We start from the raw sequence: 15,723 nt of genomic DNA, 5'->3' as shown, positions 1-15,723 counted from the left end.
CTCCTCCCGAATCGCTTTTATTCGTTTAAGGGCGACGCTGGCACGCAGCAGCGCCAGTTTCAGGGGTGCAGCGTACACGTGACGTTTTTAATTTGATCAGTACGCGATTCACAAGCGTCGTTGAACTTGAACCAAAAAGCTCGAACACCACAATCACAGTGAGGAATTTTTCCTGTTTAAAGTCAGAATATTCGCTACAAGCGTTGACGTGCCTCGGCAACTGCTAACACCGCTGATTTTGCCCAATTTTCTCCGTGAAAATTATTCAAGGTTTTCATCAAGAAAGGTTACAAGCCAGGCAGCGTGCCTGACATGGCCAATGCTGGTAATTACTCCCTGTATTCCCAGCCCTTATTCCACTAGCAAAAGCAGAGTGACTTCATTTCAACATTATTTCTGTTATTATTTCCCGAACTGTTATTTCTAAAGGCAATTTCTCATCAAAAACTAATTGCAAAACCACAACACAATTATTCCAAGTCGCGTCCCGGCGCCTCAGTGGACAGCGTAGAGCTGCTACACGCGCTGAAGCGTGGCCCCGGCTCCCACTGGGAACGCGGAAGGCTTCTTGGTAAGGGGTGGAAACCACCACAGCAATAACGTGACCCCAGTGAGAAACGCACTATGGGCTTCTCGAACCAACATTTCACCTCAAAAACTGGGGAAACATCTTGGAATGAAAGTAAGGTTTGTTCCAGACTAGAATATTCATGTGTTTTAGCAAGACAGTTTCTCTGTTCCCAATACACAGGCGTGCCCTGCGACAGCTGAACTGCTCGAGCTTTCCGTACGCAGCCCTTCCCTTCAGCCCGACACTTTGCCACACAAGTGAGGTACCTGTGATACACACAGCTACCTGAAAATCTCTTCTCTAAGCTGCAAATCCAGGACGGCTAAAGCCAATTAGTTACATAATTAGATATTGTAATGAATCTAGCAACCTCTTTTTGAAATAAAAACAATGCAGAAATGGGAGGTTTTCCTCTTAACTGATGACCCCTGCTTTTGAAGCCACGTACTCCTTACTGCACAGCCCGATTTTTCTGAAGGAGAACATGCCGTTTGCTTGAAAGGAGAGAGCAGCAGTAAGAGACAGAAGCTTAAATCAAACAAACCAACCAGCATGGGACATTACTGTGCCCTCTTACTGGTAGGAGTAATGCAACACGTCACATAGGGTTGGCATTTCGCTCAGATGAAAACCAAGGCATGAACGAGCAGTCCAGTCCTTTTCTCCAGCTAAGCAGAAGCCTTCTTCCTTTTCTGCGCAGCGAACCATTTCTCACTGTTGTCCGCTGCCATGGCCTGCCCGAAGAAAAACATTCACGTGTTCAGAACAGGAGCTGAGTCGCCAGACGCCAGGCTGCTCACGCTCACCAGCCTGCCCCACAAACCCAGACTGATCACAAGGACACCTTTGAATTTGGAGGAAAGCTATTCTGATGGATAAATTATTTTGTATGTACTAGTAAGGAAAACAGACTGGAAAAAAAAAAAATCAGTGTTCTCTGCTGCAGCAAATAAATAGATGATCTGGTAATACAAGAGCAAAATGGGATAGTTTAAACACAGCCTTCCCACAGAGTTCACGCTCCACACCAGAGCCCCTCTGCCTCAGGAGGATGTCCAGCTGCGCTGACATTACTGCAGCTCACAAATCATTTTCTGTACTGACTTACACTCAAGACATGCCGCCACCCAGTCGCCCCAAGAGCAAGGCTGGAAAACTAGCCAGGACTCTGCGTAAATTTTAAAAAACTGTTTGCTTTTCTTAGCAAGAAAGCAGCCTGTACAACTTGCTTCTCAGAAAAACTCCACATGGAATGAAAATTAGATGCTACGGGTGCCTATAATCAGGAAGAAAACAAATGTGCAGAGAGCGTTACTTACATCGTCTAACAATTTGTCACCATTAGGGTCCACCTTGGACAGATCTCTGAATGCTTCATCTCCCACAAAGCAGATTTCATGGCCGTCCTAAATGACATTTAAGAGCTGGTAAGTCAGATATCTGGGAAAGAGAAATTTAAATCTAATTTAATCACTATTTCCAATATTACTCACAGGATCAGCCAAAATAATCACTTGCACTGTGGCTTTGCCAGGTGTGTCCAAGCTAACCAGAGGTGTTAAAATTTTCTGATTCTCCTTTTTCATCAGTGCTTCAATGTTTGGCAACTTAAACCAGAAAACAAACAAAAATCAGCCCTAGTCAGACAAAGATCAGATGCATTCAGGTTGTTCTCATTTACGGTTCCCCGTTACCCACAACTGCATGGCATTCCCACTGAGAGAAATATAAACACAGCACCTGCTCAGTATTATTTTGTTCACATCCAAAATTTTTTGCTAATACTAGAAATTAACCTCCCACTAGTCAGACCTGGGTAATGAAAGGGGTAAAGGAAATGTGATCATTACCTCTTCCTTCGCACAGGAGAAGGCAATCCGCCCAAACGCTGTCCCGTGATCCACCGCTCCTCCAACGTTCTTCAACTCCAACTTACACTGAAAGAGGAAAAAAGAAAGCCTGACTTGCAAAGATGTTGTTCTCAGTGCTGCCTTCACTCCAGTTTTTCAGAGATGCGGACGATTTCAAAATCACCCACACACATATTTCCCAACGAACTGGAATTACCAGAGCAGACCACAGCTTTTTTTAAAAAAATGCAGTTAAGCATACACAAGCTTTAATTAAAATGCACATAATTAAGTGCACAGTTGCTTTAATTAAGAGCTTTTTTTCCCCTTTAAGATTTTGTTCTCGAGAAATGAGAGGTTTCTATGATGAGACGCAACTCTTAAAGATCAGAGCTGGAAAGTTTTCTAAGGACTAACCTGGTTATCTGCATAGCCTAGCAAAGCCCTTTGTTTTTCCTCATCCTTCTCATATATTTTCATCCCGAGCAAATCAGACCAGTAGTTAACAGACTTCTGCAGATCGGAGACACCCAGGGTTACCTTTAGCACAGGATCTTGAAAATTGCAATAATTTGAAATCAGTTACAAATACATCATAGTTTTAAGTGCACAGTTTTACATTCTTGAGAAGTAACAAAGAAATAACAAAAACATGGTCTTTTTCATAAAAATGCCATTGAGACACACGCACACAGCCCGTTCTAATATCCCACTTGTAAATCTCTCTCGAACACCAGTAAGAGCAAGTGTGTTAAGTTTCACCTTGTTTGAGCTGTTCCTTGTCTTCCAAGTAGAACTTGTATCCTCCTGGGGCTTCAGCTTCAAAAATGCCAGCTGTAACTTCTTTGAGGGGCCACCCCATTTTCTTAGCATTGCTCACGGCCTGGCTGGACACAAGTGTTATGCCCTAATGAGAACAGAACAGACACACACAAAATTCATGGGGTGGATCGTGCCCAAGTCCTACCTCTCAACAGTCTGCCTCTACAGATGATCAGAAATTATTTTTTTTTTTAAGTACTTTTTATAACAGATGGACCATACAATCTCCTGAAACTGGGTATCTTGCTCCTACAAAATAAACTTAGTCTTACTGTGCATCTCACATACATTTGGAATGCATTAATCTACCCTTCTTTCATACAAAAGGAAAAAGAAAAGCAAAAGGAATTTAAAATTCTGATTCAACACATTGTACAGAAGCTGAAAACCGAGTTCCTAACTTCTACCAGATTAGGCAGACATCTGTGGCTCCACGCGCATGTTCCTTGACACCCCACAAACTGGGGGAAGAATATTAGCCCAGGGGAAACGACAAGAAAACACATTACATGTATTCATAGAAGAAACATGAAAACTTCATTGGCTGTCAGCTATTAATTAACAAAGAAATAAGTAATAATAATTAAGAGTGTTTTCCTACAGCAAGATCCTTCTTAGCTGATCATTTCACATTAGATCTGCCAGCAAATATCAGCTGTCCTACACACATAGCAGCTAAGAGTTGAAAGGTGCTCAAGGAAGTGTTTCCTGGATCCAAAGTGAGCACAAAGCTGCTCTAGTTTCTGCTCTTCTAACTTGGAGACAACTACAAAAGCAAGAATAAAAAGTGTTTAAGGAATTAAACAGCATGAAAAAAAGCAAGTGGTACAACCTTTATGCTGCACGGACTCCTAACCATAAAAAAAAAAGCTCATCTTAAGAAGAAATATTTTGCTGCTAAGTGTGGTACTTACCAGAAAGTCATTGCCCAGGTGATATTCTCCAATACCGTAATTGTAAGTCAATTCTGCAACAAAGTGATTGTCCTCTGGCCCATAGCCCACCATCGTTTTGCTCCATTTTCCATCGTAAGGGCTGGAACATCCGTATTGAGTTGTCACGAGTATTAGAAATAAACATCAAGAACCACATGTATTAGTGTTTCAGGGAAGAACTGCATTTCTAGAGCAAACGAAAGGCACTGATAACCCAGTAACCTCCCACCAACTAGGGGCTGATACCTGTGAAGAATTGTCGTTGCGGCTCAGCACACAGGCATACCCCCCCCAATAGTTTTGGCCTCGGGCTGCCATCCATGACGATGCCACAAAAAACAACTCTACCTCCTTAACAGCTCATGTTTTAAGAGGACAAGCTGCTCGTTACCTGGAATTATACGAGCGCTTCCTTATTGTGAAGTAGGAAAAGTAAGAGGTTAGGCACCAGATGGTGACATTTCTTTCATTCATGAGGAAAGAAAAAAGTCTTTGGGGCTACCAGGAGGAATTTTTAATTCAAGACCCCAGATGGCCCCGTGTCTGCAGAAAAACAACGTAACTGAACGTAATTCCAGGAAAGTTTAGAAATAATTCCATAAAGTTCAGTATTAGTCTATAGGTGTAACACAGCAATACTTGTGTTTCAATGTAAACTTCATACCTACACAAAGACGGGAACTGGTGGTTAAAAACCCCCAACCCGACCCAACCCTATTTTAGCTACAACACAACGACAGGCGGCTGGTCGTGACGGAAGGTGTTTTACGAGAACTAAAGGCCCGGGGAGGGCACCCGGCACTACTCACCCGTTGCAGCTGGCTTTGCAGCCCTCCTCGAACTCCTCATGCCTCAGCACCTTACGAATTAGACGAGAAGGACGTCAGCGCGGAGCGGACGCGTTCTCCCTTCACCCCCGCAGTCGCCACCGGGCTTAACGCGGCGCGGCCGGGGCAGGGGGGGGCGAGGGCCGGAGGCGGCGACCCGCACCTCTCACGGCTACCGGGGACCGCGCCCGTCGGGGCGGAGAAGCCCCTGTCGTCCCGCAGCGCTGGGCCGGGGGAGCCGGGGCAGCCCCGGGGCCTCCACAGCTGAGGTGGGCGACAACAACAGCCGCCGCCATCCCCCACCGTCCCGTCCCGTCCCGTCCCCGCTCCCTCAGGACCCGGCCCCCGCTCACGCTCATGCCCAGCAGCTCGCGGTAGAAACGCGCGCTCCGGCCGCGATCGCCCACTTTGAAGACGAAGTGCAAAGCTCGCCGAGTCCCCATGGCGGAATGATGACGTCACGTCAGGCGCCCGTCGCGCGGAGCTGATGATGCAAGATGGCAGCTCTGAGGAAGCGGGTCCCGGAGTTGAGCCGTTCGCTGCTGCGGCCCGGCGGGCTGAGGGAGGCGGCGGGGCGGCGCGGGGTGCGGGTGCTGAGGCGGAGCCCCGTGCGGGTGCTGCCGCCGCAGAAGGAGCGGGGCGCGGCGGCCGAGGCGCAGCAGAGCCCCAGGGAGCCGCCGCCGCCCACGCCCCCGCCGCCAGCGGTGGAGCGGAGCTCGGCCGGGCCGGGGCTGTGGTACGAGAAGGCGGCGCCCGGTGACAGGAGGCTGGGGTGAGCTGCGGCCCGCGGGCTGCGTGTGTCCACCGCGGGGCCTGTGGAACCTCCCGCCAGCGGCCCGGTGTCGCCTCTGCGGAATTTGAGGCAAACGCCGACATTGAGGGGGTTCAGGGTAGAGACCGATACCGCAGTGCCCGCTACAGCCGGCCTCGAGGTCTGGGGGACGTCCGAGTGAAGTCCTCAGTGGGTGGCAAACGTCAAACCGCAGGTGTCTTTAGCGTCACGGCCGTTTTCTGTCCTCCTCCGCAGAAAAGTGGTGACTATCGCCAAGTCGAAGAAGTTTCGGGATCATCACGGGAAGGTTCTGCTGGAGGGTCACAGGCTGATCAAGGACGCCCTGGAGGCAGGAGCCGTGCCGCAGACTCTCTTCTTCAGCACTGTGGGGCACCTGAAGGAGCTGCCCGAGGCAAAGCTAAAACGAGCCAACTTACTTAAAGTGAAATTTGAAGACATTAAGAGCTGGTCTGACCTCATAGCTCCTCAGGGGCTTATAGGTAAGTTGCCTTAGAAACAGTCACAACACTGCTCGAAGGGAAACTTATTTCACACTTAATATTAAGTCGATAATGACTCTCTCTTCATAACCTTTCCCTAGACATTCTGTCAGTGTGTCAAGGGTGGCATAACTTGAGAGAATTCCCTTTTATTTGCCCTGCTGTGGTAACTGTGAAAGTGGCTCCTAGAGTACACTGAAGGTGATAATGCGCATTTTTAATAGCACATCACTCCAGCTCTGCTGGGAAACAGTTCTCCTTGTCAAGTGACAAACCTTCCTCAAACTTCTCTTAAGCCGTGCTTTTTCTAATGCTTTCTCCAGCACCTCTTTAGTGAAATTTGGGCCGACTAAATCACAGACAGCCCTCTCCTTGGGGTGTGTTAGGCAGAAACCTGTCAGCACTTTGTCTCCTCAGGAATCTTTTCCAAGCCCAACCATGCCAAGATGTCTTACCCTGCCACTCAGCTAACCAGCTCCTTGCCACTGCTCCTCATCCTCGACAACATCCGAGATCCGGGAAACCTGGGGACTATTCTGAGATCTGCAGCAGGAGCAGGCTGTGAGAAAGTGCTGCTCACCAAAGGTAAGAGCCTTTCCCTGGGGGAAAATAGCTTAGTTTGAGTAATTTGGGGGTAAGGCAGGGAATAAGAAGTGCTTGAAGATGTTGTTCCCAAGAGCTTGTAGGCAGTGCCTGGCCCAGACACGATTTGCTGAGAGAAGCAGTGGCTGCTGAATCCATCTTTGTGGGAGCCGCTGCAGTGTTGCTGTTTTCCTCCCTTCCATCCCAGGCTGTGTGGATCCGTGGGAGCCCAAGGTGCTCCGTGCAGGCATGGGAGCTCACTTCCGTCTGCCCATCATCACCAACCTCGACTGGGAATCTGTTCCCAGCAACCTTCCTGCCGGCATCAAGGTCTGTGTGGCGGACAACAAAGACCCAGGCGCTCAGGTTGAGACCGCGTCCGTGTTGAAGGGAGCCGGCAGGGCTGGCTCTGCTCCTGGCAACCCAAAGGCTCCTGTGAAATCCAAACCCCAGGCCGCTCCTGAGCACAAGGATAAGGAGGGAGCGACAGGTGTCTGTGTCCCAGAGCTGGCTGCACAGTATTACTACGAAAACTGGACACAGACTCCGGTGGCAGTGGTGATCGGCGGAGAGACCCATGGTCTGAGTGCAGATGCGCTTCACCTCGCGGCCAGCACGGGGGGGAAGAGACTGGTCATTCCCGTGGTGCCAGGCGTGGACAGCTTGAACTCCGCTATCGCCGCTGGCATCGTGCTGTTTGAGGGGAAGAGGCAGTTGCTGCGGAGGCACAAGCAGGAAGATGAAAGGCAGAAGTTCCCTGTAGCAGCCTAAACTGCTGAGGTTTGGGTGCTGAAGAAACACCTCTTCCCTTTGGCGTGCTGTAGAGTTAATAAAAGAGCAGCTCAGGCTGTTTGGTTTGCAGTAAATGAGTATTAAACAGCTCTGGCAGCATTGGAGCTGTGCCTGGATGAGTGCGAGACTCCTGGGCAAGCCCATGGGTGCTCTGGCCACACGGTGATGCTAGTGAGAAGGGAAAGGCGGGCGGGTGGGAGCCCTCACTTTGCCGGCAGCCAGCTCCCCGCTGCCCGGCTCTTCTCGCGCTCTCACCCAACAGATCTGAGGAGGCCTCGGATCCCTCCCTGCGGGGTCAGGGTGCAGCTGCCGCAGCAGCGGTTTTGGCCAGCCCAGCCAGGACGCTGCTGACAGCGCGTCCTTCCTCTCGCAGCCCCGGGCTGCACAGCCTGGCTGCTGCTAATGGTTTTGGGGCCAGGCTGGCCCAGGCTGGCTGTGGTTTGGGGTGTCCAAGCTCTGGCACTCGTGACTGCGCTGCTGCCAGGAGACAGCAAGGTCAGACCCCGTGCAGACACCTGGGCACCGCTCGTTCTGGCAGCTGGGCCTCGGCGCAGATGAATTGTGAAGGAGGGGAAGGGTGGAAAAGGAGCTGCGGGCACTGCCGTGTGCTGTGGCTGTCTCTCGGAGGGGAATGGGTGCTGGGCCCCAGGGAAGGATTTTTACTCAAAAAAATCCCCAGTAAAGGGGATACGAGTTAATTTAGGGGAGGCTGCTCACAGCCCAAGGCTGAGGGAGGTGCAGCACACGCAGCCCCCTCCTGCCCTCCCCAGCTCAGTGACCGGTGAGGTGGGCAACGCTGCTGCTCCTCCGACAGCTCTCAAGTCAGTTATCACCGCTGAACACAAGAGCCTCTGAAACACACAAAACACAGGGTGGATTTATATGGTTCCTGTCTTGCGAAGCCAGCAGCTTTTCCCAGCTCCTGCCAGGGTGGGTTGCTGTAGCAGCGATAAAAGGGGAGAGGCTGTAATCCTGCCCATCGCTAACGAATGAGCTGAAAGGAAAAAGCACTGGCTTGCACAACATCCGTAATTCAGTGCACACCAGCATGCCTCCAAGATGCCGCCCTCCCAGGAATGCTGGCAGAAACCATCACAGCCACAGCCGTGGGTCCAGCAAGAGCCAGGGGGGACCCTCAGCTAGAGGCACAGTCCGTGGGGTGGGTGGGTGCAGCAAGGCGACGTTCCCCCCTCCACGGCGTCTCCATCCAGTCACCATCTGGCTGCCAAACAGCTCCTTCCTGCCTGGGGCGGAGGGGCTGCGCCAGGCACCATCCCACCCCGACCCCAGGATGAGCCAGGCACAGGCGGGGGCTGCGCTAGTCGGGGGGGGGGGAAAACACGCGATCCCGGCTTATCCGCAGCAGTGCCAGGAACTGCCGGCACCTACCCACGGGGCCTGGCTGGGGCTCCTCTTCCCACACGGGTCCCAGGCAGGCTCCCTCTCCCCGACGGCAGGACGCGGCAATCGGCACCTCCAGGGACGAGGTTATTATAACAGTTTTATTACAAAGTTCCAATCACCATGTACAGTTTTTACAATGTCACTTTTCAAGGGCTCGGCTGTGCTGCTTGGGTTAGGGAGGGATTTTTTTTTTTAATTGGGGTTTTTTTGGTTATTTTTTTAAAGAACAGCACCATTAACGTTGGGTTTGGGACACACCTACGAAAAACAGCTCAATCAACTAACATAGAGGGGACAGGACAATTCATACCAGAGAAGAGGAGAGAGAGAGAGGAGACAGGGAGAGCACAAGGGAGAGACGGAGAGACGAGGGCAGCCCGGTGGTGGTCCTCCTCCCGGCTCAGAGAGGGAGGGCAGGAATATCTCCCAGTGGCAGGTGGGTGACCCCCTGACACGCACAGCCAGCGCCGCCTACGGCTGTCAGTGCTTGGGGTGGGAGGTGGGAAACCCACCCGGAAAAGTCTCACCCCCGGGAGGAAGAGCTCGGCTGCGCTGTGGTCTTTCAGAGGTTGTCAGCAGTTAAGACTTTGTCTTGGCCTCGTCAGGGCACTGGTACTCGGGGGAGGGGGAAAGGAGGATGGGCCAGGGGACAGTTTCCTTATTGCTTCCTTAAAGTCATTTAGTCAGCAGAGGTGGTAGGAAAGGAAAGAAGGGGGAGGAGGAGAAGAAAAGAGCCCCAAGAACCCCATCCACTGCCTGATGCATACGTTGGGAAGAACACCATGCAAAAAGATTTGCCTGCTAGCTAGTGCCATGTATAAAATAACGATACGGTAACAGTTCTGGCCTGGTTATTAGAGAATATATCACCATGAAGCACAAGCGAAGTCTCCAAACGCCAACAACTCCCTGCTGAAAGTGCATCTCAAGGAGTTTGCTTAGGAGAAGGATTCACTGCGTAAAACAAGGCACCACAAGAAAGTTGGATACTGGGTCAGGCGTGAGGACACGCTGGAGAATCCACAAGCGGCGGAAGAGAGACCTAGTTTTAAATAATGTCTGTTGGCGCAGAAGCCCCCTTAGATGGGCTCGGGTTTTAGCTTGTCTGCTAGAAAGTCGCTGACAAAGGCTTCCACGATTTCAGGCGTGATCTCCTCCACATCCATCACATACTTGGCCCGGGCTGACATGTCCAGGATGGTGAGCAGGGGCGCAGCCTCGGGCAGGTTGGTATAATCCCGCAGGGAGTCGGTCATGTCGTCCTGGAGGCCAAAACGAGAGGGAGAGAGGAGTCATCACAGAGCCAAGACACCAGGAGTGGTTTGCTGCTTTCGCACCACGTCCAGCCCACCATCTCCCAAGGGTTTGGGCTTTGCACTGGCACTGCAGGACCACAAGCGCTGCAGGCAGCACCCGCCTTGCTGCCTGTTCTGCCTGTGGTTTGCATCAAAACCAAACCAGGCTGATTCATCCCGGGCTGAGATGGGACCTCATGCTCCTCCAGCCCTTTCCATGCAGGACAGTTCCCAGTGCCCCCAGACTGACCCCGCACCCTCTGGGGCAGGAGCGATTTCAGCATCTCAGGAGCTGGGGACAAGTGCCGAACGTGGGGACTCGCCAGCCCTCTGCCAGCACGGCCACGGCCTCACCGCTCACCAGGGACGGACGCCGAAGGGACCCGGCTGCACGCCCGGAGCAAACCAGAAAACAGGAATGAGACAAAGACCGAGACCCCCCCGGCGGGTCTGAGCGTCTGAGGGTACGCACAAAAGCCGCAGGGCTCCCTAGCCGCAGGCTGCTCGCAGGGGGAGCAGGCTGCCCTCCCTTCAGCCAGGCACAGCACAGCTCCGGGCAAAGGGAGGAATTTGTCTCTGCCAAGGCCGTGCAATGCAAAAGCTGGCGCTGGGGCAGTTGATCTCTTGCTCCTGATGTCCGAAATGGGGTGTTCCTCCGAGCCCCTTTCCAAGGGCGGTAACAGAAATCAATCAATCTAGTTAGCGGCTGGTGGCTCTGCAGCGTGTGGCGGAGGCCGGCAGGGTAACTCCTGTCGCGCCTCCCCTTCCATTGCAGGGGTTTCTGGCGCAGCCGGACCACGTGGCGGGGAAGGGCGAGCGGGGCTGGGGTGCTCAGCTGCCCCCCACCCTTCCCACCTCCCAGCCCGGCTCGGAGCCAAGGTGTCAGGATGCCTCATCCTTTATTCCATTGCTGCAAAGCGACCAAAAACCTTTTTATAATCAATGCAAAACTGGCCCAGACGGCGCCGGGAGAGGAATGGGAGGCGCCTGCTCTGGCCGTGGCCGAGCTGCTTTGTGCATGGGGGCTGGCGGAGACCCGAGGCCAGCGCTCCCGGCTATTGAGGTGACGGATGAATGGGACGTGCTGGATGCTCCCCATTCTTTGGCCCGGCTGCTGCAGGGACGTTGGGAGCCGGATGAATAGCGGCAATGTTTCAGCTACAGCCGGCGAGCGGGAGGAAAACGCTTCGGAGGCTCTGGGGGAGGGGGGCAAGGCCTGGACCCTCCCAAAATAGCCTTTCCAACAAGGGGCTTATTCAGGGGCGTGGGGCTGAGCTGGGATGCTCGGAGACCCGTTACGGCAGCAGGAGCAGGAACGCCTGCCCGGAGGGGGCCAACGGGGCTGTGGGAGGCAGCGGCGGGGGCTTGCCTGGCAGGGGGGCCAGGGTGCGGCAGTGGGGACCCTTTTGTGTGGAGGGCGGCTCTGGAGGGCCCCGCTCACGGTACACTGCAGCTGTGACGCAAGTGTGGAAGGACGGAGCAGGCGCATGGCTGCGCAACGGCTGCCACCTGCCCAGGCCCCGAGCAGCGCCTTGGGAGGGGAACTGCAGCCCTGGGGGGCAGAGCCAGGAGATTTTTTGACCCTCACACAAAACCTTCCTCATATTCAATGCTGCCTGTGCAGGGGGAAAGGGAGACCAGAAGCCCCATTTGCTCTGGTGGATCCCCTGCTCCAAGCACTGCAATCTCCACGCGCCCCAAACGCCATCCCAGCCACCAACAGTGTGGCCAGCTCAGGAAACAGCCCTCGTTTCACTGGGGGACAGGCGAACGCCACAAAGACGTGCCCAGCTGATCCCCAGGGCAGAGCAGAGCTGGGACGCTCCCGCTGCTGGCTGCATGCCACCCCGCCGCTCCCCGAGCAGCCCCTGCCTGCTCCCAGGGCGGTTTTGTCCGGCATCACCCGCCCAGCCCGTGGGACTGGGGCTGCCTCCTGCAGGCAGCCCTCAAGGAAGGGGCTGGAGCACTGGTCCCTGCCCTCCTCCCGGGGTAGGAAGGCAGCAGCAACTCAGTGAGGAGGGCAGTACCAGCTGAAACCCAAACTGCGGCTCCTCTCGCCCTGCCCAGCCGGCTTTCCTGCCCATGCAGCCTCAGGGTTTGAAGGGGCAGCTGGTGGCTCCCTCCCACCTCCCCCAGCCCCTCTCTGCCCATCCCCAGCAGCTCCCCTGCCCGCATCAGGCTTTTCCACCTCCAAGCAAACGCAGCTGGGACCCCTTTGCGAGCGGTAATATCCAGCAATGAGTGCAGAGGACTGAGCCCAGGACTTAAGTCTGGCTTTGCCCCATGGTCCCTGACTACCTCCAATAGCTCTGTGCCTCAGTTTACCCACCTGAAGAGCGGCAACAGCAGTACCCAACCCAGCTCAGTCCTCGTACAAAGACCCAGCAGGATGCAGCCCTGTGCTCCCCTCCCGCTTACCTCGCCAGCCACGAAGAAGAGCAATGGTGCCTCCTCCTCTTTGGCTTTGTACTTGGCGATGATTTTTTCAGCTATGGGCTGAATCAGTTGTTTCGCTGCCTCTGACTCTCCGTCATCCTCTGAATCTGCAGGGCACAGAAGTGGGGAGACAAAACAAAAGAGGCAGGGCAAAAAGGAGGTTAGGATCAAACGGATGCAAACCGGCTGGGTGCTGGCAGCTCTATCCCACAGCACCACCACGGAGGAAACCGGAGCCCGGATACGCAGAACAAACTTCAAAGCCTCGCGGCTCTGTAGCAATTAGGGAGCAGCTGAAATGCGCTTTTCATGTGAGACAGGGAAACATGTAACAGAGGCGCAGCTCCTGCTCCCAAAATACTTCGCTGCTCACTCCCTGGTGCCGCTGCTGAAGCGCAGGGACAAACAGGCACAAAAAAGCTGCTTTACAGTTTGAGAAGCGTTGGGATGTTCTGAAGACCAAACGAACGTGCTGATCTGAGGCTGCCTGCCACCCCTGCCCGCCACCCACCATCCTTCTGCCTTGGGACGGCTGCTCGGCAGCTTTTCTGCTCGAGTCTCCGCGGCAGCAGCACTGTGAAGGCAGCTTTGATTTGACAGAGGTAGAGTAGAAAGAGATGGCAACATCAATCAAACAGCAGCCACCACTGAAGTTCAAATACTGAGCTGGAAAGAGGAGAGACTGCATCCTTGAGCAGCATCGAGATGAAACGATTTCAATTTGGGGACAACTCTGGGCACTAAAAAAAAAAAAAAAAAAAAAGGCAGCAGAAGAGAGGCCCCTGGTCTCCCGGTTGCGTGCAGCTCTCGTGGTCCCTGATGTAACCACCCGACACGAGCGGTGCAGCCCCCAGCTGGGACAGGCACTGCCCACACCCAAAGCGCTCTGTCCTTGCTCCGCACTTCCCTGCCCTCCTCTCTGGCTTCTCCAAGCAAAGCAGAGGGTGCCAGAGACGCCGCATGCTGCATTTTGGGGTCTGTCCTCCATGCACAACAGTGATAAATACGTAGAGTTGCGGGGTGTCTGCAGGGATTGATTTTTCTCCAAACAATGGCTGCTGGCAGCACTCCAGGCAGCCCTGCACACTCTGGCTAACCTAGCCCTAAACTCTCCGGGGGCGGATGTAGATCGGTCGGGATTTATTCACAACCGGCTCTTGCTAAGCCTGCCTTCTCCTGGGGGTGTTGCTGTTTGTGCAGCACAGGCACCAGTCTTCTGGGGGGGGGGGGGGGGTGTGTGTGTGTGTGTGTGTGTGTCTCCCAACAGGACATGGGCCGACCAGGAGCCCCCATCCCTGCCTCGGTGCAGTGCCAGCTTTGTCTCAGCCCCAACACATCACCGGCAGATTTCACTGAGGCCAGGCATCCCCTCGGGCACCAAGCGAGAGCCCCAGCCACCGGCCGAAGAGCGCTCTCCTGACGAGCTGTTTGCAGCAAGGTGATAGAAAAACTTTGCTCAGAGCAAGATAAAAATAACTCTTTCCAGAGGTCTGCAGCGCCAGCCCCAATCAATCATGCTTGGCGTGGCCAGCCGGTCCTCCCCGCATGAGGAGAGTATTTTTGGCTCTGTGCTCATGTCCCCTGCTGGGCTGTGCTGAATAAATAATCAGGGTCAAAAGGAAATCTGAAAGGGAAGAAGGGAAAGAGTGAGAGACATGTTATCAGCGCTGCAGAGAAGGGCGTGCTGCTCACAAATGGCGTGTGAGGAAGCGGGACACGAGCCCTGCCCTGGGCCAGGCCCCTCGCACAACACCGGCAGGCTCGGGGCAAGGGGGGCTTCCTCAGCAACCCCCCGCCACAGCTCCACAAAGCACTCAAGGGACAGCCACACTCCCCCCGAGAGCCCAGGACCCCTCGGCTCGCTCCCCGGGATGTTGTGTGCAGCCCTCTGCCAGCCCCCCAGGTCCCAGGGCTCAGCCTGCATCCCTCCCAGAGATGCTTCCTCTGCCTCCTCTGGAACGTCACGTGTGCCTGGCGTCCCCGCTCCCGAAAGGCCCTTCCCATCTCCACCACCACCGGCCGTGACAGTGTGTTTCTTGTACTCCCCAACGCCTCATCAGCATTCCTCTCCGCAGCCGCCACTAAAGCATCTTTGATATGACAGCTCCTCTCTACTGCAAATCGCTACTCCATCGCATCCCTCGGGTCACTGGGGAGGAGCTGCAGGAGACCCACGGGCACGGGCAGGCTCTGGCAAACCCCTGCCAGCTGCAGCAGCCCGTTTCTCTGGTACAGGCAAAGCTCCAGGTCTGTCAGCCCCCTTAAGGGGACTCCACGGGGACCTCTGTCTCCCCATGGCCTCTCCAGACTCCATAGCATTGCTCCTGGTGATGGAAATGGGCTGATGTCCCTTTCCATGGACACTGTCACCACCAGAGGCAGGTTCTGAGCCCCATGGCCAGCTCCAGCCGAGCTGGCAGGTAGCCAGCCCCCTTCCCAAGCACGGGCTCTGCTTCCAAAGCAGCGATGCTCCATACCTACAAAGAGAACAAGGCAGGGGCCCTCATTCAGCTGCACGGCGTTGGAGTCCGTCAGCTCCAGCACGGGTTTGGGATGCCAGGGGAACTCGCGGCATTCGATGTCATTCAGCACCTCCACCCGCCCCTGCCGCGTGATCACGTCTCCCTTGGAGTCCAGGACGATGAGAGTTGGGATGCCTGCAACAGAAGAACAACAGGGGGGATCGGCCAAAGCGTGAACCGGCCAGCGACAGGGCGTGGGGAGAAAAGCCTTTTCCTATCACCTCTGGTGCTGGCAGGAGCCCAGCAGCATGCTGCCTCTCCGCAGCTCACGCACGGTGTGGGAATCAGGGTGCCTGGATCCTGTTTCCGCCCTAGCAGAGCCTTGTAATTCAGCAGCCAGAGCAGGAAGCTGGGAGACAGGCTCTGGCACTGCCTGCCTTTCCCTGCCCAAGTGCAGGCAGGGGTCACCGCTGCC

General features: G+C 54.4%; 3 protein-coding genes across 5 annotated transcripts in view; 1 reads left to right on the top strand and 2 right to left on the bottom strand.

The window, feature by feature from the left end:
• Positions 1-3: 3 nt before the first annotated feature.
• GLOD4 (glyoxalase domain containing 4) lies at positions 4-5,495 on the bottom strand. The gene is made up of 9 exons (XM_054848079.1): positions 5,359-5,495; positions 4,988-5,037; positions 4,158-4,278; positions 3,184-3,328; positions 2,839-2,975; positions 2,422-2,508; positions 2,065-2,178; positions 1,891-1,977; positions 4-1,305 (listed from the first exon to the last, which is right to left on the bottom strand). The coding sequence occupies exons 1-9, from the start codon at positions 5,446-5,448 to the stop codon at positions 1,240-1,242; spliced, it is 897 nt and encodes a 298-aa protein (XP_054704054.1). The 5' UTR covers positions 5,449-5,495; the 3' UTR covers positions 4-1,239.
• MRM3 (mitochondrial rRNA methyltransferase 3) lies at positions 5,464-7,715 on the top strand. Of its 2 annotated transcripts, none has more exons than XM_054848077.1 (4): positions 5,464-5,777; positions 6,033-6,277; positions 6,695-6,862; positions 7,068-7,715. In XM_054848077.1, exons 1-4 carry the CDS (start codon positions 5,503-5,505, stop codon positions 7,628-7,630), a joined length of 1,251 nt encoding a protein of 416 aa, XP_054704052.1. In that variant the 5' UTR covers positions 5,464-5,502; the 3' UTR covers positions 7,631-7,715. The 2 variants fall into 2 exon arrangements, with proteins under 2 accessions (XP_054704052.1, XP_054704053.1); XM_054848078.1 differs by having other exon boundaries at positions 5,602-5,741.
• A 1,424-nt stretch (positions 7,716-9,139) lies between these two features.
• Positions 9,140-15,723, bottom strand: part of NXN (nucleoredoxin) — a 52,299-nt gene continuing 45,715 nt past the window's right edge. Inside the window, exons 6-8 of one of the 2 annotated variants that reach the window (XM_054847161.1) lie at positions 15,264-15,443; positions 12,769-12,893; positions 9,140-10,317 (exon numbers count right to left, since the gene is read on the bottom strand). In XM_054847161.1, the coding sequence (XP_054703136.1) occupies positions 10,135-10,317; positions 12,769-12,893; positions 15,264-15,443 (488 nt within the window). In that variant the 3' untranslated portion in view covers positions 9,140-10,134. The remainder of the gene's footprint in view (positions 10,318-12,768; positions 12,894-15,263; positions 15,444-15,723) is intronic. The other variant, XM_054847162.1, reaches the window with a different exon arrangement.

Source organism: Grus americana, chromosome 19 (assembly GCF_028858705.1).
Source record: "Grus americana isolate bGruAme1 chromosome 19, bGruAme1.mat, whole genome shotgun sequence".
Lineage (NCBI taxonomy): Eukaryota > Metazoa > Chordata > Aves > Gruiformes > Gruidae > Grus > Grus americana.
This window is presented reverse-complemented; position numbering and strand designations above follow the sequence as displayed.